The 23,426-nt window shown below is 34.0% G+C and overlaps 2 protein-coding genes across 5 annotated transcripts; one reads left to right on the top strand and one right to left on the bottom strand.

Moving 5' to 3' along the window:
* Positions 1-376: 376 nt before the first annotated feature.
* On the top strand, positions 377-12,882 carry ASF1A_1 (ASF1 anti-silencing function 1). Of its 2 annotated transcripts, XM_012941842.3 has the most exons (4): positions 377-538; positions 2,210-2,502; positions 6,327-6,747; positions 11,947-12,882. In XM_012941842.3, exons 1-3 carry the CDS (start codon positions 430-432, stop codon positions 6,633-6,635), a joined length of 711 nt encoding a protein of 236 aa, XP_012797296.3. In that variant the 5' UTR covers positions 377-429; the 3' UTR covers positions 6,636-6,747; positions 11,947-12,882. The 2 variants fall into 2 exon arrangements, with proteins under 2 accessions (XP_012797296.3, XP_051070942.1); XM_051210914.1 differs by lacking the exon at positions 11,947-12,882 and having other exon boundaries at positions 6,300-6,840.
* A 418-nt stretch (positions 12,883-13,300) lies between these two features.
* On the bottom strand, positions 13,301-23,176 carry MS3_00003190 (uncharacterized protein; the record flags this gene model as incomplete). 3 transcript variants are annotated; one of them, XM_051210913.1, is made up of 4 exons in its annotated part: positions 13,301-14,986; positions 17,126-17,220; positions 21,319-21,447; positions 23,155-23,176. In XM_051210913.1, the coding sequence occupies 4 exons, from the start codon at positions 23,161-23,163 to the stop codon at positions 14,779-14,781; spliced, it is 441 nt and encodes a 146-aa protein (XP_051070940.1). In that variant the 3' UTR covers positions 13,301-14,778. The 3 variants fall into 3 exon arrangements, with proteins under 3 accessions (XP_051070940.1, XP_012797295.2, XP_051070941.1); XM_012941841.3 differs by having other exon boundaries at positions 21,319-21,450; positions 23,155-23,163; XM_051210912.1 differs by lacking the exons at positions 21,319-21,447; positions 23,155-23,176 and adding an exon at positions 17,362-19,482 and having other exon boundaries at positions 17,126-17,321.
* Between the last annotated feature and the right edge of the window lie 250 nt (positions 23,177-23,426).

Below are 23,426 nucleotides of genomic sequence, written 5' to 3'. Positions count from 1 at the left end.
CCGAGGTGCAATACAGCAGACTGGAATGTAATCGCAACGCCCCCACGAGTCTCGGGGCTCAGTCTTCCGACTTGGTCCAAGGCACTTTTTTAAGGAGTCCCTAAAGAAGGAACCTAATACAACACTAATTTACTGATCTTTCCCTTGCCTGAGTTTGTCTCATATGAGAGGTGTCGGTAAACTGTTACTATTCAGCATACGAGCTCATCAAGCGAAAACCGAGGTTTTGGAAGTAGTGAGATTATATGGAAGAGAAGACAACAATAGAAAAAGTGAGCAGGAAGCTCAGCTAACACATAGAATGAACTTACATCTAATAACGTGAGTGACTAATAACAATCAGAAATAACATGTGCAATCTGATAATTAAAACAAGAAATTGATAGTGAAAAGTTTCGAACGTATTGCGCTACGCTCTGGGGTTGCTTAATGGCGAAGGTTAACATTTGTAATGTTGAGGTTTTGGACAACCCTGCTTCATTCTTTGATCCATTTAAGTTCCGTATAACATTTGAGTGTCATGAACCTCTAGATGATGGTGAGCCCATATACTTTTTTAATGATCAATAGTAGCACCAAATTGTTATTTCTCTTTGCTTTCTTCGTCATGAAACTAAGTTGATATCTAGTAAACGACTTTTTGGCGTATCAGTATACATTTTTATGCCACAACTTAAAATATCAGCAGCCAACAACACCTCATACTCATTTATCACGATCTTCATAACTCAAGCGCCGCCGTGCGATTCTAAAATCTTCAGGAAATGGCACTTGAAGGTATAGTAAAACTATCCTTAAAAAGTAAGGACGATTTCATAAGGCAATGGGATGCCGATCCTAGGATATTCTGTCACCACATAGAGGTCCTTTGCGATGCCGTAAGCTGTAAAGATGTACAAGTTATCCTGGTATTTGAAGAAGTGCATGTAAAAAGTACTCGAAACTCTGATCTGATGTTGACAGTTTACCATCCCTGTCATTAAAATGTTATTAGAATTGTCATTTCAGGAAATAGCTTGTGTTCTTTCCCGCATCGGAAGGTTCATTTCTCACTTCATTTTTATCTTGAGTAACATCATAGCAAAACACTGAAAGGATAAATCACGATGATTATAACAAGCGGCCCAACGTTATGCGTCGCTGTAATCTGTTCGAACTGTTGCCAATTGTTAGTACTGACTGCTTCCCGCAGCACATAAAATGCTGTGTATAAATTAAATCCAATCCGTGATTATCTCGATTTTATGTAAGCAAGTAATGCAGCTAATCAAATGAAACTTTTCGAATTATTTCTGCCACCTAAGCATTACAGTTCCCAAAAGAGCCGTTTTCATAACACTCGAATCTCTAGGTGTGGTTTGTGAATAAACGCAGGAGGCTTTGTATGGCAACAATCAGATTAATTTTGTGTATGCAGATGTTTTTGAGCCTTTCGTAAGTTTCACTCAACACAACAATTAGTGCCACTGGTTTCCCAAACTACCCTTTCGTCTGGTGTCGGTCGTATTTGTAAACCCCGTAGTAATAGTAAATCTGTTACCATACCTGGAATCTTCCTAATAATCACTTTAATCCAACATCATAATTTGACCGTATACTGTCTGTGTTATGTACCTGTGATGCAACTAGTCCCCTGAAGCAATAATTAGTGCCATATCCACATCTTACCTAAAGATTTTCAGTAAAATTTAAACTATAAGAAATCGAACTACAACAGTTCAACATAACCGTTGATAAATCATACGGAACCTAATCAGATAGTGGACAGTGAGAACTTCATCGAATAAGTAGGATATTCTGTGTGAATACTCGTGTATAGCTATTTTTGACCAGACTAATCTACAAGTGTAGTTTGTGTCAGATTAAAATGTGTGTACTGATTTCATCAACCACTTGAAATCTAAGATACCTAACAGAGGCAAGTGTCTTAGGTTAGCACACCCGTTTTCTTGGTTTTGTTTACACCTGATCCCCCAACCTTGATTAGTAAGGCAATTTTTAGACCATTTCTCCATTTGTCACTTGCTTGATCTAATAAGCCACACTTCATGGGGGTCAGATGCTAATGAGTTAATAGATATTCCATTCTTCAGGTTTTCTCAATCAGTATTCCACTTTTAAATGTGCTCCTTGTTAATTGGCTTTATTAAAAAAATCAAGTACTTCCACATTAATTCATATTACCGTTAGTGTTTTTCATTGACTTTAGATCTAGAATGGAAGTTAGTGTATGTTAGCAGTGCCTACAACCCAGCTTTAGACCAGACATTGGATTCCATCTTAGTTGGTCCAATTCCAGTTGGTCGTCATCAATTTTCTTTTGAGGCTAATGCTCCTGATCCAAAAATAATTCCTAATGAAGACATTGTTGGCGTAACAGTTGTGCTTATACAAGCTTTGTACAGAGATAAAGAATTTATACGTGTTGGTTATTATGTTAACAATGAGTACAAAACAGAAGAATTACGTCTTGAACCGCCGGCTGAACCTTTACTTAACGAAGTACGTTCACTTGAATAAACAGTTCTCTGTTTGATTTGTTCATCGCACCTTATATGCTTGTTCATTTTCATACGTAATCATTATCTGATATAGTTTTATAGTAGTACAGATTTTTTACCCACTATCTGTAAAGTTTTCCCTAAAGGAAGCATCTCTATTCGCTATTTTGTCCTTCGAAAACAGTGATAGGCAATCTATTTGCATATGGGGCAGTTACCTAATTTCGGGTCCATGGTTTAATGTTTATGCCGCCTGTACTAACCCTTCCACTTCTGTTTGGGCAGCTGGGCTGTATCGTCACCTCACATATACTTCTTAAAAGCCAAATACATTATTACACCGAACAAATGAAATCCAGATAACTATCATTAAAAGAATTTTAAAAAATGGTCACGGACAAATTCTAAAATAGGCTTCGAAACTTTTTCATGATCTTAACTTGTTTTATAAGGATTAGTTACCTACCATTTGAGCATGAATCCAGAAGGGTGCAAAAGATTGTGATGAACTATGACCTACATTTATGTATATTCTGTTCCTTCCCACAGCCTAAGTGTAATATTGCAGGCTGGATCTGGCACTAATGTGCATCGGGATAACTTCTTTGAAAAAGGGACCCAATTGGAAATAAAAAGTATGGAATTATTCCAAAAGTTAAGATTTAGAGGATAAAGACTGAATTCACTTGCTCAATTGCAACTGATCCGGAACAGAATAACAGTCAGTGACTATAAGTTATTACCATCTTGATCTGAGCACCTCTGTCTTATTTCCAACCTACTGCTATGCCAACCCGCAATGCATGCTTAACACGTCTCAACCACTAGTCGATTAAGGTTTACAACCTCACCCCCATTCCTGTGTATAGCCTCAGTATACATCACTATACACAAACAGCTCTCGAAGATATCTGTGATCAGATACCTGTGGCCTGTCCATATAATTTATTATGGGCCACTCTTCATAGCCGTAAAAAATATTGAGTACGCTGTTGTGCGGTATCAGTACCCCTTTATAGACAAACGGATATTGTGCCTCATATACAAGTCGATAAATGCCAAGTGACCATTACATTCTCGTCTCGAGATTTGGTCAGTCACGAACTCATTAGAACTTCTGAGGTAAGTGAAGTCATCAACCCACTTTTAATACTTCACTCACTAAGATCAAACTAGACTTCGACACGTACTAGGTCATGAAGCAACATTTCACAATTAGGAGAACGTATCGCAAACATTCTTGATTGTTAATCAGGGCTTCAAAGACTGGATCTTATCAAAATCTTTATCTTTCTAGTGAGTCTCTGACTATTAAGTCAATTCATAAAAAGTCATACATTTCATTTTTAAGATTGTGCAACAAAATGAACAAAACGTGAGAAAGATGAGCAACCTTTACGAACATCACTTAATGTAGTCAATTCAGATCATAATTCTCCAAAAGCTAACTCGATCGAGAGTATTTGAGCAACAAACCTTAGATCGGTCTATGTACCCTTTTGATATTCCTTTCAGTGAAAGACCACCAAAACTCCCTTGGTTTACTGGGTATGTTTCTACCTGGAGATCAAGGAATTGGGTTACATCCGGATGTTGATATGTAAATGTGTGCTTTAAAACCTGTACGGAACCGCCAATCGGACTTGTATTATCTGTGGTATGAGACTCACGAGCGCTGTGATCTAATGCTGATTATTTGTTGTTTTTGTTAGTTCCTACAATTTTGGACGTTAAATAATCATGACTAATCGAATGAAACTACACATGGATCCTATATCACAATCATTACATTTTCCAGCCTAAGTAGTAGTAATTTCTACACCTCAGTAACCAACTGTAGATCCACGTACTTAGTTTAAGGCACATGATATAAGGTCCAATAATACCATGGAGATGTCCAAACTAAATTGGATGGAACTAGCGTTTGGACCTATAACTCAGTAATTGAAAGTTAAGCGTACCGGCTAACTTAATCGATCAGCTCGGGACACTTCACGAACACAATAGTGGACTATGTATGCTATTCTGATAGGTTTTTAATCTTCGGAATAAAGTGAGTTAAAATTTGAGAACTGCATATATGTCAAAAGTATAATACCCATCAATTGGAAAATATACAAAGCATGCTTTCTCAGTCATAACTATGGACATGGGTGACAACTAGTTATTTCTTTTCATGATTTTTCGGTACAAAAGTATAAATGGAGCTAATAAGAGCAACCCTAACGAATTGAAGTATATTTTGACATCTGTAAGTGCATAGAAAAGCTAAATTTATAATGTTCTATCTAAAAATTTTGTGACGCTGATGAACATAATAACAATGTCTGATTCTTGATATCCCTATTCTTAAGTAAAAAAACAAATTGGTAACATTGAGTCCCCACTCAATGAATATCTTCTATAACCTAGTACATGAACTTAGAAGTGGTTACTGGTTTGCGCTATCGCTCTGAATAATTGGTATCTCGAAATGTAATTCTTCACTGTTGCCCTAATTTCGAATTTCATGAAGTTGAAAACATGTGTTTCTTTATGTTTTCTGTCAGGATACTTCTGGCATAGTTTCTCAAAGCTACAAATAAGGGGACAATAAAATACACACAAATTGCATACATCTATGTCTTACACCATTTTAAATTCTAAAACTTAGTCAACATAGTCTGCCTTTGCACACAGCTTTGATCATATCGCCAACCTTTAAATCTAAAGCTAAAAGTTTTAGCTGAATCAAACATTTTTGTTCGTGTCAACGAACTAAGTGACAACAATGGCTCGGTAAATTCTATACTTAGCTTTCAATCATCTCTCCAATCCTTACTCCACATATTTTAGACAAGGTAAGTAGCTTAATAGACGGAAAGGTTTTATTTCAACAATTTCATTTAATTCAACAAAATCAAATTGTTGGTATATTGACTACTTTCTTTTGAGCTGCTCATTTTGTAATGGTGATTTGCTATTACTTTCCAAACAGCCGAAGAGAAATTAAGTTGTATTAAGAAATTCATTGTTATCACTGTCAGATCAGGTTCACAAATCTTGTAGAAAATCTTCAAAGTTCATGGGGGAATATCTTTGTAAAGACCGTATATGACAGAAAATGTTATACGCATTCCGTACATTATTTTTAGTAGCATGAACACCGACATAAACAAGTTTACACACAGACTGAAGCTAACTCATAAGTTACTTGTATTGGCATATTGTGCTTTCAGATGGTATTAACGAAAACTCGAAAGATGGTACCAAAGTAAATAACACAAAATATTCTCACTGTTTTCTGTTTATGACTTGCGTAGTTGATGCGGTGTATCAACAAGTATTCAAAACAAAGAGCTTAGAAACTATCTATTAATAACTCATAGCACGGTGTAATGAATTAGTGGGTCTGTATGTACTCATTTACTAGGAAATTATCGAATAAACCAACTACTTTTGCTATCTTATAAGGATGAAGATTTGCTAGCTAGATATTGCTTCACCTTGCGATAAATTCAGTGCAATCTTAAATAGAAAACATTTAACAGTTCTGTATCAATTAAAGACTTTCAAAATATCGTTCTAGAAATTATATTATCTCTCTGTGGTTCCCATTATTTAACCATTATCAGCCCACCACACAAACAGATAACCTAAAATTTATATCTTGGCTTTCGTTGTTGTCATTACGCAGTTAAAATGTATGGACCCGTGTCTAGTAGTATGCTTACTTAAATTCTTTTGATAAGAAAGCTTTCTTAAAATGATGTGGTAAACAACCGTTTCAATTGTTTGAATTCTATTTTTTTCATTAAGTTCTCATGAATTTATCATAATTTCCAGCTGGAACGACATATAATAGCTTCAGACCCTCGTGTTACTCGCTTTCCAATTGACTGGGGTGATGGTCTCTTAGATGGGTGCCCAGAACCAGAACAGCCTACAGAAGATAACGAAGAGTCTAATTTACTGGGTAATGAAGAACAAGTGGAAAATATTTCTCAACTGGATCAGGAAAATGAGGATCAAAATAATAAATTGGAGCCATCTAGTTTTTGTGAAGGTCAGTCTGGTGTACAGTTTATAGAAAATACATCGTGTATGCCGCTCCATCCTGTCCAGTCATCAAATGTTCCTGTCGACACTTTCTGAACTCCTTGATAAACATTACTCTCAAGATTGCATTTTATCATAAACTTTTATATCAGAATGTATCACACGTCTATGGTGATGTTGCTGTTGAATGTTCAACTTGCTATACTAGGTATCGCTCTTTTTTATGCCTACAAGATTTATTACGCTTTATATTTTTCTAACTGTACAATTGTTCGATGTACCTAATAACATTCTAATTTTATTCCTTTGCTTTTCAACCGTATTGTGAATAGTGGTTTGTCTGCTACATTGTTGAAATAATGGGAACAGTAGACAACCATATATAATGGAATAGGATGTAAACCTGTAGACTATAAATAGAAAGGAATTCGATAATTTCATTTATCTTCGTATTTATGTCAAGGACAAAAAATAATGTTTAACTCCTGGTGAAGGCTGACCAGATCATAACACTATCAACCTAAGTCATTGACTAGTGATCTAAATCATTTAGGAAATGATAAGCTTCCTGACTGAAGCAGTTAATTTATCCTTAATTTGAGGTTTGAGGTATTTTGCCGTAAAACACAAAATCGACTACATTAGCGTACTTTCTACTAAGTATAAGTCTCCTATTACTGAGTACTTGTCATCTGTGTTTACACTTTTCTTTAATCGCTTGACTATTGAAGGGCTCACTATATTCACTCTTGTCATTTAATTAATGTTTTTGACCATTATGTTAATGCAAAGTATATCAAGTTGACGCGGCCCGTACGCTTTATATTTATGTATCTGCATTTTAACCCTATTCCCATGGATCATAAGGTATGATATGTCCAAACGTTAATTTATGTGGTACAAATTTAGACCAAATACAACTGGTTTCGTAAATAAAATGTGTCCTGTCCAAGACAAATTAACGCTAAAAACAAATCCCGTTTCTTACTATCCTACGTCTGTCAGTAAGAACTGCAATTTATTTATTTGAAAACATAAACATTGGCACTAGGGGGCACCACAAAATAATGAAATTGTGAATGTAAAGTGCATATAATAAAAGAACAACAACGAACAGAAATTAGTGTGTGAGAGTGAAATAATAACAATAGTGGGGAAAACAGTTCGGTTAGGAAAATTACAACCAGAAAGAATTCTTTCAGTTAAACAAGTTACGTTCATTTTTCTAAAGAAAGTTATGGTAGGATCGCCACTGGCTTCTATACTGAGCCATTGTCTGATAACGTCCCTACCCACTATGTTGCACCATCTCTAGAAACCCAACTAGAGAGTCGTGAGGGACCAACAGAAACCAGTCCTGTATATCCTTTCTTGTCACGACACTATGTCATACACTGACCACCTCCCCTTTTTCCAACCAGTCCCAGCATCGACCAATAATACACGACGTGGAATTTTCTGGGACGACATTCGTAAAACCATGTCCAAGCCACCGAAGTCGATGTTTCAAGATGGTGACACCAATTGGATTATCGTCACTGTGCCCGAACACAAGATGTTGAATCTCTGCATTATTAACATGGTGTTGCCATTGTATGTCAGCAATCCTTCGCAGACAACTATGATCAAACAAAGAGTCGTCTAAAACCCCCAACTCGGAGAGGCCAGGTCTCACAAGCGTAGAGTCAAACTGTTCTCACTGACGCGTTGTAGATCCGACATTTTACTGCCAGAATAACATCACGAAGGCGCCAATGATGGCCCAGATTGATATAAGCCGCTCTGCCTTTCACTATACATGAATTGGTCCCATCACTCATGCCATTCTGCTTCTCACCAGTCAATCTTTCTTGGGTTTTGAACAATCTACGAAGTATGACATAAGCCAATAGTTTAGACGCAAATGAAATAGAATTGTCCTCCGATAGCTGTTGCATAGATAACGTGAACCTTATTTTTTTAAAAATAGGAACAACTATCGACTGATTTCATGATGTTGGAAGACTCTAACTTCCATGTCTTTGTAAATAGCTCTGTCAGTTCCTTAACGAGAAGGTCACCACTGTCTTTAAAAGGGACCGGAGGTAAATCATCTGAACCTGGTGATTTGTTGCACTTCAAGAGTTTGAGTTCCATGCTTACTTCCACCTTGTTGAGTGGATCAGTTGTCATAGGGCATCGAGGTCAAGACAGTTTGATCGATGTTGCTGGACCAGCAGACCAGTTTAACTGCTGCTCGAAAAAGTCTACCCATCGTCCAAGACATCGGCACATGTTAGTGGTTGATATCCCATCATTTTCATAGTTCGTTTCATTCACACCAGAATTCTTTCTACCAGTGACTCGAATGAGTTGAAAGAGCTTCCGGCAGTCACCGGAAGCAGCTGCTGTTTCCAACTCGTTAGCACGTTCTGACCACCAGGCTTCTCGGTCCTTACGCAAGCTTGCACAATCTCATAACGTACAAGTCTACGATTATGGTCAAACTCACGGTCACCCTAAATAGACCGACGGGCTTAAGTGAGTTGTAAGAAGCCTACAGAAACCCAGTGTTCATAAACTGGACGTTTCGCGAAGCCGCAAGCGACATTACTCTCCATTTTTATGACATGTAATTTGAACCAATGCTCATTTATACTTTTCAGCGGGCTGGAAGCTACCCTTTAACCTAGCTCGGTTTGATATTTAGTCGCAACAGAAACTGAAATCGATGTTGCGATTTTCTAAATACATCGCCAACCCTATCTGTTGTCCTATCCACATTAGTGTGCGAGTCTCGAAGGAGACCAGTTTGAATGGTGTATGTGGTTTCACAAAGACTGTTTCAGTGTTCGTATTCGGTGGTAGCATTCAACTTTCGACCAGTCGGTGATTTGAGATCATTTAGATAGGAGAGGGTTTTCAACATAGGCGAGCTGCTGTATAAGTTGGAAAATAAAATGCGCGAAATGAGAATAAGGGGTAATATATAAATGACGCGGTATAAAAGGAATAAAAACGAATGTTATGTGGTTGTGAATATGATTTGTCCGAATGCGCGTTGAAGCAAGAGTAGTTTTTCTAGTAGTAATTATTATTGGTTTGTATGGGGGCTTTGATACCGCCCGGTTGCCCCTGGATGGATCAACCCAGTTAGAGCATCGGACATTCACTTTCCGTCCTTTTAATTTCGTAAACAACACCCCCACTTTGAGAAGGTAGTGGGTAGGACTTCCCTAACAGTGGCTGTATACACGTGACCCTGTGAGAGCAGTTCGTGAAGGAGAGCAGACTCTCTTCACCCTCAACCATACCAGGGCATTTAGGGGCAAAATTGTGGAGTCTGCTGACCCGTAGTCACGAGCGTTATCCATTGTGCCACAGAAGTGCTTGAAGATAAACAGTTAATCAACTATCCTTGGGTAGTTTGAAATGACATCTAATGTTTTACAAGTTGAATATTTTATTTTGCTTTAATTCAGCTCGTACACTTGAGATATTAGTGTCCTAGGTTTCTTAACTGTTACAGTGGGATATTGTAGTCGTTATCTGGAATGTGTGTTTCTCTAAACGTCCTTGTTTCTTGTTAGTAAACAGCATTTTGTTGGGTCCTCTATTTTTTTACGGCAGAGTGCGATATGCAACAGATAACTCATACCTTGCCTAACTACCAGTCTAGTCAAACAGGAAATCTACTGTCTAATGTTAGTTAAACATTCAAAGTGCAGGTCCTTGTACTAAGCTCTGAGGCACACTTGTATGGGGTTTAACAGTATTGCTAAGCTACCAAAAACGAAATTGTTGCGATGAATACTGGACATAATGGTTAGAAATCGGACACATACTGTTGAGATATATGTTACCTATCTTCGCACGCGATGTATGACGAAGTAACAGCAAGGTAGAAAGTATGTTAATGTAAATATTGGGGTATAACCAAGTTGTATATTGACATGTTATCAAACTTTAAAGTTATTTGGTGGTTTGAATATCTACAGGTTTATTCAACTCAAATCATACCAAAATAGGACAAACTTATTTCATTTTCAATTATCACGAAATACTTCTTTATCTGACTGGAGTATGGGTTAGGTCTAAAGAATCCTACTATTAAAGGAAGTCAGTAGAAGATTATTACTCTCCAAACCATGTTCACCTGTTATATGACAAGTTTGGGCAAAACAATTTTCACTGAATTGAACAGCACATTAGATCAATCCAAATGTGTTTCTAGGATTATATAGGTCAGAAACCTACTACATTCCATACCTTGTAAGTAACAAGTGTAATATTCGAAGCTATATACAGTATATATATAAATTCCCCCTATTAGTAAATTCGCGTACCATGTTTTATTTGCTACACTGAATGCATATGTCCATATATTTTTCATCTGGCCTTCTCGATTCTGATAAAGCTTTACTTCATCCTAGTTTCAAACCGTTTCCTTAAAACCAATTCTGTAACATATGTTGTATCTTTGATTTCTGAAGTGTCAAGTTATGGTGAGATGCCTCGAGCCGCAAAATTATTAATTTGTTGACAATTTGACAGACTTGAATTGGTATTAGCTACTAATTGTAAAATTTAATCTTCTACCTAGTTTAATGTAATTAGCACTGAGTCTTGATGGCTATACTCCTTAATTTTTATCGTAGCGGCATCATGTTTTAGGTTGACCAGGTATTGACATTCTTCACTAACCATTCACAGCGTCACTTGGTTTTCTTTTCCAATATGTGATGGCAGTCTCGTTCGAGTACCGGTCTTCGTGAACGATTGAGTTTCAAGAGCAAATAGTAAACATTGAAACTGGTCATAATGCAAAGCATGTAATTTGAATGGTTTGGACTGAAAATAAGCTCTCTCGGCTTATGCAAGGTAAACATCGGTTTTCATTAATTGGAGATAGTTATACTGGTTATAGAATCAGGATATTTGTTTACATAATATCTTATTTAAGATCCCGATAGTTTCACCATAACTCATATATTCACGAGTATATTTTGGTAAGATATAATTTCCATACTTTTGATGCTCATGGGATCCAGTTTTGTAATAGCAATCGAACCTTCTCTTCAACAGTAGCAGCATACTCTACTCGGAAAACATCTATTCAGCCAAACCGTAATTTGAATGTGATCATTGTGCATCAAAATCAAACTCCCGGATCGTACGAAGCGATGATTCTATATCTTTCTGCTCTGGCACAATTGTGGACTAAAGATGAAATTTTGCCGTTAATTTTCCAATTCACCGTTCTTGAAGAGCCTGTGTTTGTACTCCTGAGACAGTGGTAACTCTATTTGACCAAATAAAACAGTCATCTTTTATCATCTCCATTTGAGTCTCCATCACCAAATTGTTATGACCTTCAACCCTTCTTTAAAGAAGGAAGATTAGTTTGCTGTTTTTGTATTTTGATTAGATGTCGAGGACAGAAGCAACGGCATGGACCTAATTATCAAAACTCATCACGGCTTTAGTCAGTGTAACTGATTAACGTTCGGCTCAAAACCAACTGTGATTAGTGGATACAATGTTGTAGAATTGTGAAGGGTTCGGTAGCTTGTCTGGATAACACTAATTGTTGGTCCCACTCCAAATTAATGGATGATTCGTTTAGATGTTGTGCTCACATAATGTCTCATTCTGGTTTTAACCTACAGGAATATAAATTTGGATTTTCCCGTGAGTCTTTTAAGTGTCTTGAATCTATTTTTTTACAAAAGAGGTCATCCAGCAGGTTTGTATAATACAGATTCTATTAAACAGATATCAGTGCCTACACTACGGTCATTTCTTCGGATGATTGGATCTTGCAGTGTTTCTGTAAATTCTGTGAATAGATTGCATCATCTATTGAATCAATATTTGACCACCAATTCAACATGGAATCAATCTAAACAGTCAGAATCTCTTAGATGAATTAAGAAAAATTTCATCTGAACATTCTCCATTAACTCATTTTAGTCCAAAGTTTGAAATAATGGTGCACATTGATACCCATGATTATTAGTGCGGTGATCAGTCATCGTTTTTTGTATGAGTTCTATTTTTTCCGAAATTTCCGTCGCCACTGATATGTCTTGTCGATTGGACGCTACTTGTTATATCTGGTCGTCGCTGATTGTTATGTCGGAATCGCTTATCACTTATACTTGTAAAACCGAGGAACCACTGCGATTCCCACGTCGCGAAAGTAAGAACACAAAGACTGGTATAAGTGAAGATTTATTAACCCCCAAAACACGACTGCCCTAGGTGAAAATACACTCATTTATATATTAATTCATATACTTATTTTTGATTAATAATTAGAATAAAATCACATATATAAATAATACCCAGAGTTATAACAAATCATATGCTGAGAATAGTTCATGTGCATTAGAATACAAGAACATTGTATATTATACAGAATAAAATGTAATATGGGAAAATAGAAACAAACACTATACTGAATAATCGTTACATTGAATTAAAACGGAATTAATGTTGAATAAAAATCATAATGAGTAAATCAATCTAATTCTGACTTTTCTTCCCGTCATATCAGTTTTCCCAATGGTAAAGAAAGCTAAATATCATTAAGTATACCAAAACTCCTTACCACTTGCAATTAAATGATCTTGTCGAGAGATTCGTACATGTATTTAAAGGAGCACTTGTCAAAGTAGTCCTAGAATGATCTATGGGTGGAAGCATATATATATATATATATATATATATATATATATATATATATATATATATATATATATATATATATATATATATATCGCTTTATTCGTTTGCACTACTTACGGTTTTTTCAGTAGCTACAAATTCATAATATTTATTTTAATTATGAACTGTTCTCCATTTTAAAGTACTTGACTGGCTAGACTAACAGTTGAATGGGACGAAATAATATAGTGATAAATTTCGTGGTGAAATGATGTTAGTTTGAGGGCTGCCGAAAATTTAACATCATTGGTTGTCTATGTAGCTCAAAACTCCCTCCCATACGGATTTGAACACAGAGTTGCATCATTTAACCAGTGATCCAAATTTTCATGAAGTTCTTGAGCTATATTTTTATACATTTTAGAACCATACTACCGGGGATTTTCCAAGATGATTGAAAAATTTCTTTAAATCTCATTGCTCTCTAGTAGTTCTTTAGATTATATCGGTTTACTATAAAAAAATATCACCTGCTTTTGCAAGATTAATCTCCTCTTGGTAACCAAAATGGGTATGGTGATATAACACTTAAACTGTTTATATATTATCATCCCATCAATCGATTGAAAACCGCTTTGTGTTTGATTTTTTCGAATTTGTCCTTCGTTACCCTGGTAGTCATCTATGAGGTATTTATTGCGGTTTATGGTAACGAGAGAAACAAACTGAACATTAACACATTTACCGTACTGTGCTTTAGTTAACTCATCGTGGATTTTAATATGATAATTGAAACTAGATTTTCAGCTGGCGGATATTGTATACGAATTTGAAATGGTATTAATCCCAATAAGCCTAGAACCTCGACAAAATACAATAAATAACTCAAATTCGAAGTACGCAGTGTGAAATTGTATTGTATTATTATGATAGGTTTAAACACAAAATAAAATATTTAGCTGTACAGTAAATGTATTGGTTATTCACCGCAGTGTATTGTTTTAAATCTAAGAAAAATTCGTTAGATATACTTTTACAGTTACACATGATTGTAACGACAATACGGTATTTTGTTCATAGGCTCAGATTTGAAATGAAATAATTTGCCGATTCGTTCAACCTCATTGATTTGGTTTATAATGTTTTCCACTTAATTTAAGCAATTTATTCTAGGCTCCTTCTAAGTTCCAGTTTGGACTTATTCCCATCATAATTGTAGGTATCGAGCTCGTTTCTGAGAGGCCTGGTATATGATTTTTACACGTTAGTATCAATTTACGATAACGCAGATACTTAGTTCTAACTTTCATGAAGAACATATCCTAACTATATAACTTAAAGAAGCTATCTAATATATAATAAACCTCATTAATTGTAATAGAAACTCATACATTATAAACGTAAATTTTAAGAGAACAATTAAAATGATAATGGTTATTTGCATAACTGTAAGTATTATTCTCCCCAGATAACTTTCAATATTTATTCATACGTTCATTTAAAAAATACACAAATGGCTACTTTTAAGTATTTAGTCTTATATTAGTTTTTAGTATTGTAAAGGTGAGCAAATGAAGCCAACGTCCTCTTTTCATAACATGGATTGAACAAACTTCAAAAATTCTTCATAATCCAATTTTTGGTCTCCGTTTTTATCATTCTGTCTTATCCACTTGGTACAGAGATCCATGGAAACGACATTTTTCTGTTTTTTCAAAAAATCCCTCAACTCATAGGCATCGAGTTTACCAGATTTATTTTTATCGGCACTTCTAAATGCTGAACGCATTTCTGCATCACTGGAATAAAAACAAACATAAAACCACTCTGAAAAAAAACATATTTACAGTGTTGATGAATAAAATTCGTTAATACATTAGTTGTACACGAGTATACTGTTTGAAAACTGACGTTTTTTCTCTTTTTAGAACAAATTCTTCTAAACATGCCTGATAATCTTTGAAATCCATTCATGTTTTGCTAGATTTTATTAGCGCTATATCTAACACAGTTATTCATTGACTTTTAGGATGCTCTCTCACAATACATAAAAGCTATTGGAGTCAAAAATCACTTCTTAATGAAGGCATGAGACTGTTGTCAATACTAAACTGTAGTATCTTGTTAATAATAAAAATAATGTATTTCTAAAGTCCTGATGAATAGAAAATTAATTTTCTGACGTTTCGTGTAAACCACTTCTTCAAATAATCAAAGAAAATAATTAAATTACATAAACGGGGTTTAAATAGTATAAAGGACTCAAAGCAGAATATTTTTGGCGAATTGTACCACGTCACATTTTTATGGATTACCAAAAATTCATAAACCTCATATCCTGTTTAGATCCATAGTGGATTTCACAAACATTCCAGCATATACCCTGTCTCAATACACAAGCGGTATACTGAAACGAATTCAAAATAGCCTACATAATACCACCACATGCCGCAAACCGAAATACTCAACTTGATAAATTGAATTCGATTCATCACATCCACTCAAATCAAAAATCTCTTTGACTCTAAACGTTTTAAACGGGCGTTAAAGATTACGTCAAGTAAAGAGAAACAAAAGGAACACAAAAATGTTATCAACATCTTATAGTTTAATAATTTTCCTAAAAATATTAGTCACAATATACTAAAACGAAATGTTCTTTAGTTGAATAGTAATAAATTGAATGGATTTTCATGAGATGGTAACTTGATTATATCATACCATCATGGCACAAGAGAAAAACTATAAATGAATCGTCAGATTACACAGAATTAAACCGTTCTATAAAATAAAGAACACGTCGAGCTGCTTGAATTTGAATGAAAGATGAAATCCCAATTACTTCGATGCAGAAATGTATCTACAGACAAGGATGTATAGATTAAGATGCATCCTATATTAGTAAGTCTTCTCGTAAAATCATGACTCGAGTAAAACAACATTTATGTCACACAAAACGACCTCCAAATAATCCTGTAGATCTAGGCAATATACAAATCAAATCAGCAATAACAGTAAATATTATTTTTAGCAAACACCAGATTGATATTAATAATTCCCAAAGGATTTTACAATTGTAAACAAAGGTGAATGTCTGAAGCCCTTTATATTTTAGTAAACCCTATTGAGCTTAACAGAAAGAAAGGCCTAATGATCCATCCAATATGGATCATTTATCCAAGCAATTAATCCTGTTCACATTACAAACGCCTAATAAACGTACAAACGTTCCTAACCTTACTCTCCTACATCAAATATATCACATTTTTCACATACACATAACTATGTCTGATACAATGAAATAACCTTGACCGAAATGACATAAGATAAGCATGATCAGACCTACTTTAATTTTGGTTTAACTAAATATATTCTACTGTGTCCTTTGCACTATTTAAACTGTTAACTCAATTCGTTTATTTATTTTTATTATTTGGGGAAGTGGCTTACATGAAACGTTAGAAATTTAATTTCCTACTCATTGAGACCATACATATATATTATATCATTAACAAGACACCGAATTCTCAATTTCCTCGAAGTTATCAAGTCGAACTTTGATAATGACACAGCATATTGTGTTTTCATATCCACTTTGAGATTCAGAACCATCAGTTATCCACCCCTAAGTCTCCCAACCTCTCAGATCATCTGTTGCAATTTCGCTAAGGCTATATTCCAAGATATAGAAGTATTTTTGCGTCAGTAAATAATGAAGTACTGTTTATTTAGAAAGAAATTTCTTGATCACTGTCTACCAGATCGAAATCAACCCTGAAATTTTAGCCATAAGAAAACCTGAGAAATGGGTGGCAAGATGGGAACATTCTATTATTACATTAGATTAAGTCGTATAGCATTTCATAGCATCTTCGGATTACACTACAAACATATTGATGATAAAGGTACAAAGGAAAACGGTAAGTATCATAACTCACGTTATTTTCCCAATTTTAATTTGTTTCGCGGCTTCAAGGAATTCTGTTTTTGTTATTTTGTCATCACTGTTTACATCGAAGTGTACCATGAACTCCTTAAATGAGCATAAGGTATTCATTATATAGTTAGAGGAAATTTTGCTCACGTAATGTAAATTCAATCATTGACTAACATTATATAAACAGCGAATAAAACCTGAAAGACTCTAAAATACGATTTAATGCTTTACCACTACCTTCTGTTTTCAGATTGTTCTCCATCTGCTGTTGGATAGTGATGAACCCCAATCTTACTAATAAAGAGCCAACAGAATAACACATACATACCTAAATGTATTTGGTGTTCAAACATGTTGAAATACAAAACCTGAAGGATTTTACAAGTTTCTATAAAATGTAAAGATATCTCTAATTGAAGTTTATTTTAGACGTCTGTTTTTAAATAACGAGGTTAAGAAAGACATGTTTCTGTCCAAAATTTTGATAAGTAATATTTCTCGCTGATCATTATTAGTGTAACACTTGCAAGGATATTTGGAAGTCTTAGTGTTTCTAAAATGATATAATATGGTTAGCTGTCGTTGTGGATCATTATCTTCCAAAGAATAAACTAAAATTTATTTGTATTGATTGTTTGAATCTTCTCATAAATGTTTAGGACTGAAATTGGTTAGTCCCTTTTGACACATTTTCATCCTGTGCGGTTTGCCACAATATTACCATCAAATTACAATTATTATAAACAGAGTTTAGTCACATTAAATTCAAAACGCGTTAGAGAATTTTTGCTTTTGTTGTACAGTAGTGTCGGTACAGAAATATCCGTTACTTAAAATAATGATTTGGCAAAATGTGGTTGTTTACGTAAATACTTCGTAGTTCAAGTATTCAGTTTTTTGGTAAGGATAGTCCAGTAAAAGGTTGAAATATGTGTTCATCACAGGAAAATCACTTGAACAAGTTATAAGTTAATCTTGATTTTAAAAAAAAGTATTATCAGAATCAATTCAGAGGATAGAAACTGTTTTGAAACCGACATGAAGTAAAATTCCATTGTAACTAACAACACATTAGGACTGCTTCCATAATTACTACTATGCTCTGATTACTGATACTGGATTAGTTGAGCTTTAAGTAGAAGTATTAAAGACCCAACTGCAACATATAACGAAGAATTTAACAAGATGAGAAAATTACTGGATTTGAAATAATCGAAATAACGGTAGAATTACAGTAAAGAAAGAGATTGTTAAACAAAGGAAATTCTCTTCTTGAAACTCCCATTCCTACACATTTATACACACCATAACTAGTTTCATGTGAAGAGAAATGTTTGTGATTGGAGTTTCCTGTATCTCTGGATGCTAGACATAAAAATGTCCATAGATTTCATTAAAAGTTTAGCTGTCACCATCAAACGCAGTTAATTGGTGTTTTGATGTGAAAGTAATTATTTGATAAGTAGACGAGTTCATGTTAAGAGTACATTACACATTTTGCGTATACTTACAATGTGTAAATAGAGACAAACCAGCGAATATTATTTTTTGCTAATTATATATGGCGATAAAAACAAACCAAGCAATACTTTTTACAACCTCAGACTGCTAGCCACTATCCATCTTTTCTTATAATGCTTGTGAATTAAGGCAATATCGAGGCAATATGCACATATACTAATAAGAGACTGATCAATTGCAGTCCTAAACATCATTGGGAAGATTCAAGTAAATAATTAAGAGTTGTTTACCTATTAACTGTAAATTAGATAAGTATCGAAGCAGAGGTTGCATTGTTCTTTTGAATAGGAAATCAAGGAATTTATTACAAATCGTTACTTATGTTTGACATCTTTACAATCATCCTTCTTTACCTAAAAATTTATAAAACCTATCTTCTTACGGTTTCAGCTTGTAAAATTTAAAATATTGACAGATAATTCCCATTTAAACATTAAAATTAAAACACGAAGTTCAGCGAAGGGATCTCTTTTCAACGAATTTATTATTAAGCTGTACAATCGTATATATCTACCGGTTCACCCGCTCTTGTCGAGCAAGGTACATTGGCCGTATCCAGCGCTCGCTTTCAACTCGGATACGGGAACATACCCCAGCTTGGTTCTATAAGGGTGAAAGGAAAGCAGTTAGGAGTTCTATACTTGAACACCTGATCGACTGTAACCATTTTACAGATCCACAATTTGATTTTAAGGTTGTTTATATGATTCGTTCAAATCTACCCAGATTTCTTCGTATCCAACTCTTAAAAATAGCCGAAGCTCTTACCATCCAGGAGCTTAAACCAGAACTAAGCGTACAAAAGAAGTACGTCTTATCGTTATCGTTACCTTGGCCTTAATTATTTTGATTATCCAATAATAATAATACTTATTATTATTATTATTATTATTATTATTATTATTATTATTATTATTATTATTATTATTATTACTGCATTCCCCCTTTACTCATGTCTTATATTCTCATCGTTTTATTCGTGAATACTCATCATATCACCTTATTTATTTTTACACCTCTATGACCTTTAATTATTATAACAAAATCATTTTAATCATCTTATTATCTATTGTTATTATTTATATTACGTAATCTAGTAATATAATCTTTTATTGCGTCATCTTGGTTAATTGTGTTCACATTTCCTCACGGAATTAGTACCTTTACAAAAAACAAAAAATTTCATATATATACGATTGTACAACTTGATAATAAATTCGTTGAAAAGCCATCCCTTCGCTGAACTTCATGTTTTAAATTTAAAATCGTTTGTCCTTTTTATAAATTGAGATATATTTACAGTTCGGCCCCTAACTTCAATCAACAATGAAAATTACTAAAATGTGTTACCTAGAATCATCCACTTGGTTAATTCTACTTTGTGTTATATCATGAAGAAGAATAAATGAATGGTAACTGCTAGGAAGTATTTATGGACCATTGTTACGTATATTGTTATTGTATAACTGTTAAGTAACCAGATTATATATATATATATATATATATATATATATATATATATATTCCTTTTATCATAAGCTTTTATTTGACCTATTGACTATTATTATACGATTTACTATTCTTAGGTTATACCCAGTTTATTAATTATAGTCTCTTACAGTCACAGCCACTTTTTGGCTCGGTCCTGTATAATTGTTATTTTTTATTTTATGGTATTATGTGGTATGGTTTGTTTGTATATAAACCAAGTATATATGAAGTATATGATTCATACAGTAGGAGTTGTGTTCTTAACTCGACAGGCAGGGCTAGACGGGAAGGACCAATAAGGACTCTAGACTGCTCGTACCGGTCAACACATCATTGGTTTCGTATAGTGCTAAGATTGTATAAGTCGTGTTCTGATTGACGAATAAATCATGTGATATAATTAACAGGGCAAAAGTCACAACACTTTTCAGTAAAATTTCCACCAATTAAATGATTTTTGTGATTTTATACATTGTCATTCACATGATTATCAGTCAATAAAATAACCTATTAAACTTGATCAGTGACTTAGGATTGTTGATATATATTAGTGAATTAATATGTTGTGATTTCGATTTATGTTTGCTGTATGTCGGATGTAATGAACTTTTAGCTGATACACGGAAGTTATTGAAAAGCTTATATATATATAAAGATGTGGTAATGTGTGTGTCCATAATCAAGTTTCTTCTTTGATGTCTTGTCCATGACTAATCAGCTTCGGCTGTTACTTGTTTCAAATGGTAATGAATGTCATTCTTATTGTCCTTATAAGTATAAAAATGATTTTATTAAATTGTTCTAAGAAAGACTGACTTTTTTCCCTCATTAGTTAAATGTGTTTATACTTGAATATTTAGGATCTAGGTTATAAGTTATCTCTTAAGAAGTCTGCCACTTAACTAAAGTACCGAATAATTGACCCAAAATTAAAAAGTGCTGGTCATTCGTAGACCGATAGCAAATCACTAAATCCAGCATTCAATTTCCTACTTTTATTCTAAAAAATGTCACTTATTTCATGTCAAGTGATTGTTCTGTGTTCGGTAGTGAAAATTTCCTTTTAAATGCTCAGCATGTGATTGCATTTCAATTTTCCCATTCACATACCACAACTAACAAATAAAAAAGATGGAACTACAAGACCGTTCGAATAGCACAGAGAAGAAATTCAACACCTACCTGAGTATAACGTGGATCGAATCCAAACGAGGTAAGACAGTTCTGAACTTCTTTTTTATTTAACCAACCATTTTTATTTCTGTCAAGTAAGTCGAAATCTCTTTCAAGTATGGATAAATAATTGTTTTTCTTCTATGCAAAAAAGTACAATACAACCATTCACTAATTAAACATCAGTCAATGCTTTTAAATAAGACGCAAATCTACTTCTATGGCTAATCTTGTTTTATTAGTAAATAGATTTCCTCTAGGAATACAGACCATTCATATGTTGCTGTATGTACCCTTCAGTAAAATGAGGTTCAATTACATAAGGGGTTTATGTGAAAGTCAACACAAATGCCCTGTAGTACATTATTTCGTAGGTCTATAGTTCAGTGTTAAAGTTATAAATAAAATAAAAAAGTGGAAGCCAAATATTATTTCACACCATAATACATAAATGGAAAATTCTTCAAGGGGTTTATGACAAAGATCTGTTAATGATATTTCCTCCTAATAATGTCACTAATTGTGATGGATTAAAAAATTGTTTTGTTTAGAAACTAACAGTTCCAATTTTAAGCAACCGGATATTTACTAAACAAATGAACAAGGAAAATGTCACTGACTAGTTTATCCACAAATAACAAAACGTCTAGGATACTTAAAACTGTAGAATTATTTAAATATCTTAAAAGATATTTAAAAAATGGCGTTTCAAATATGGTTTCAAGATGAGGATATAGTTCATTACTAACACTACCTAAAATTCATTTTACAGAATACATTCGATCGACTGACTATTAGTGGAAATGATACAGATCCGTATTATATAATAACTGCGTTTTATGAAACAGGATATAAAGAATTTATAGTTACTGCTAACATCTGTACTATTCCAAGTATAAATTACCCATGAAATCATCTACTGTTTTGATATTAGTCTTGTAAACTAGTACTATCGAGATTTATATAGGTAAGCGAGGGGAAACTACTTTCTTGCTGACTGATACTGTTGTAAAAATCTAACTGTATATGTGATGGAGCTTACCTTTTACTAGTAGAGAAATAGAACCCTACATTCTGGAACCCCTTCCCATGGGCTCAACAGCTTAAAAAAACAGAAGAATTCTGTATATGAAGATTTGTTTTCATACGTCAACTAGATTGAGATACTCTAAATTTCATAGGTTTTATTTACATTGATTAATGGCCATTTTCTAAACAAACTTTAAGTGGTCGAAACTCACAGATGGTTGATCAATAACTCACTGTGTAAACACAATTCACAAATTTAAAATGCCACGATCAACAATGATAGTTGATTTACCTCTCCTTGCTAGCCTTATTCTTTCTTTAGTTGGATACTTATAGATCGGTTCTTCGTTGAATGCCTACTTGAAGAGCCGTTGCTCTTCTATGTAACAAATTAGTTATAGTTTGCAAATCTATTTTTCACTTAGATTTTCCTTGAATGGGCAATGTTCGTAAAAAACACTATTTATCGGTCGTCTGAATGACCGTATCCCACTTGTATAATTTGTTTAAGACTTCTTAGCTATGGTATATAACACAGAAGTTTAATTGCTATTGATAAAGCTCATGAAAGTGAATCTCATGTTGACACTGTGTTTTAATTGTACAAGAAAATAATGTGGTCTTATGAAAATCACAACCTCTCAACGAGTATACCGGATAAGTAGATAAGAAAGTTCTTCATGAATAAACAATTCAACCAAACCCTCACACAAACCATCTGTAACAGAGTCATTCCAATTCTAAAAAAACTGGTGTTGCAAATTTATATTCGATTGTAATATAAAATTATATTTTGCTAATTTAAAAGTAACTTACCGAGTTCATACTTTAATAAATTAAGTAGGTTTTATTAATCACGAATATAAATGTCTAACTTTGTTGACTCATAGCATATCAGATATAATTTCCACGCTTCAGTTTTTCAAGGTTGTTTATTTACGTATCTAATCATAATCACTATCATCCCTCTGATCAAATGTTTTCTCACAATTGTTCAGTTATTCATTCAATTGGTTTAACAGAACAATCAGTAAATAATAAAATCTACGTGATAATATTAGTAAATTGAAAATGTTCATCTGACTATT

This window comes from Schistosoma haematobium, chromosome ZW (assembly GCF_000699445.3).
Source record: "Schistosoma haematobium chromosome ZW, whole genome shotgun sequence".
Lineage (NCBI taxonomy): Eukaryota > Metazoa > Platyhelminthes > Trematoda > Strigeidida > Schistosomatidae > Schistosoma > Schistosoma haematobium.
This window is presented reverse-complemented; position numbering and strand designations above follow the sequence as displayed.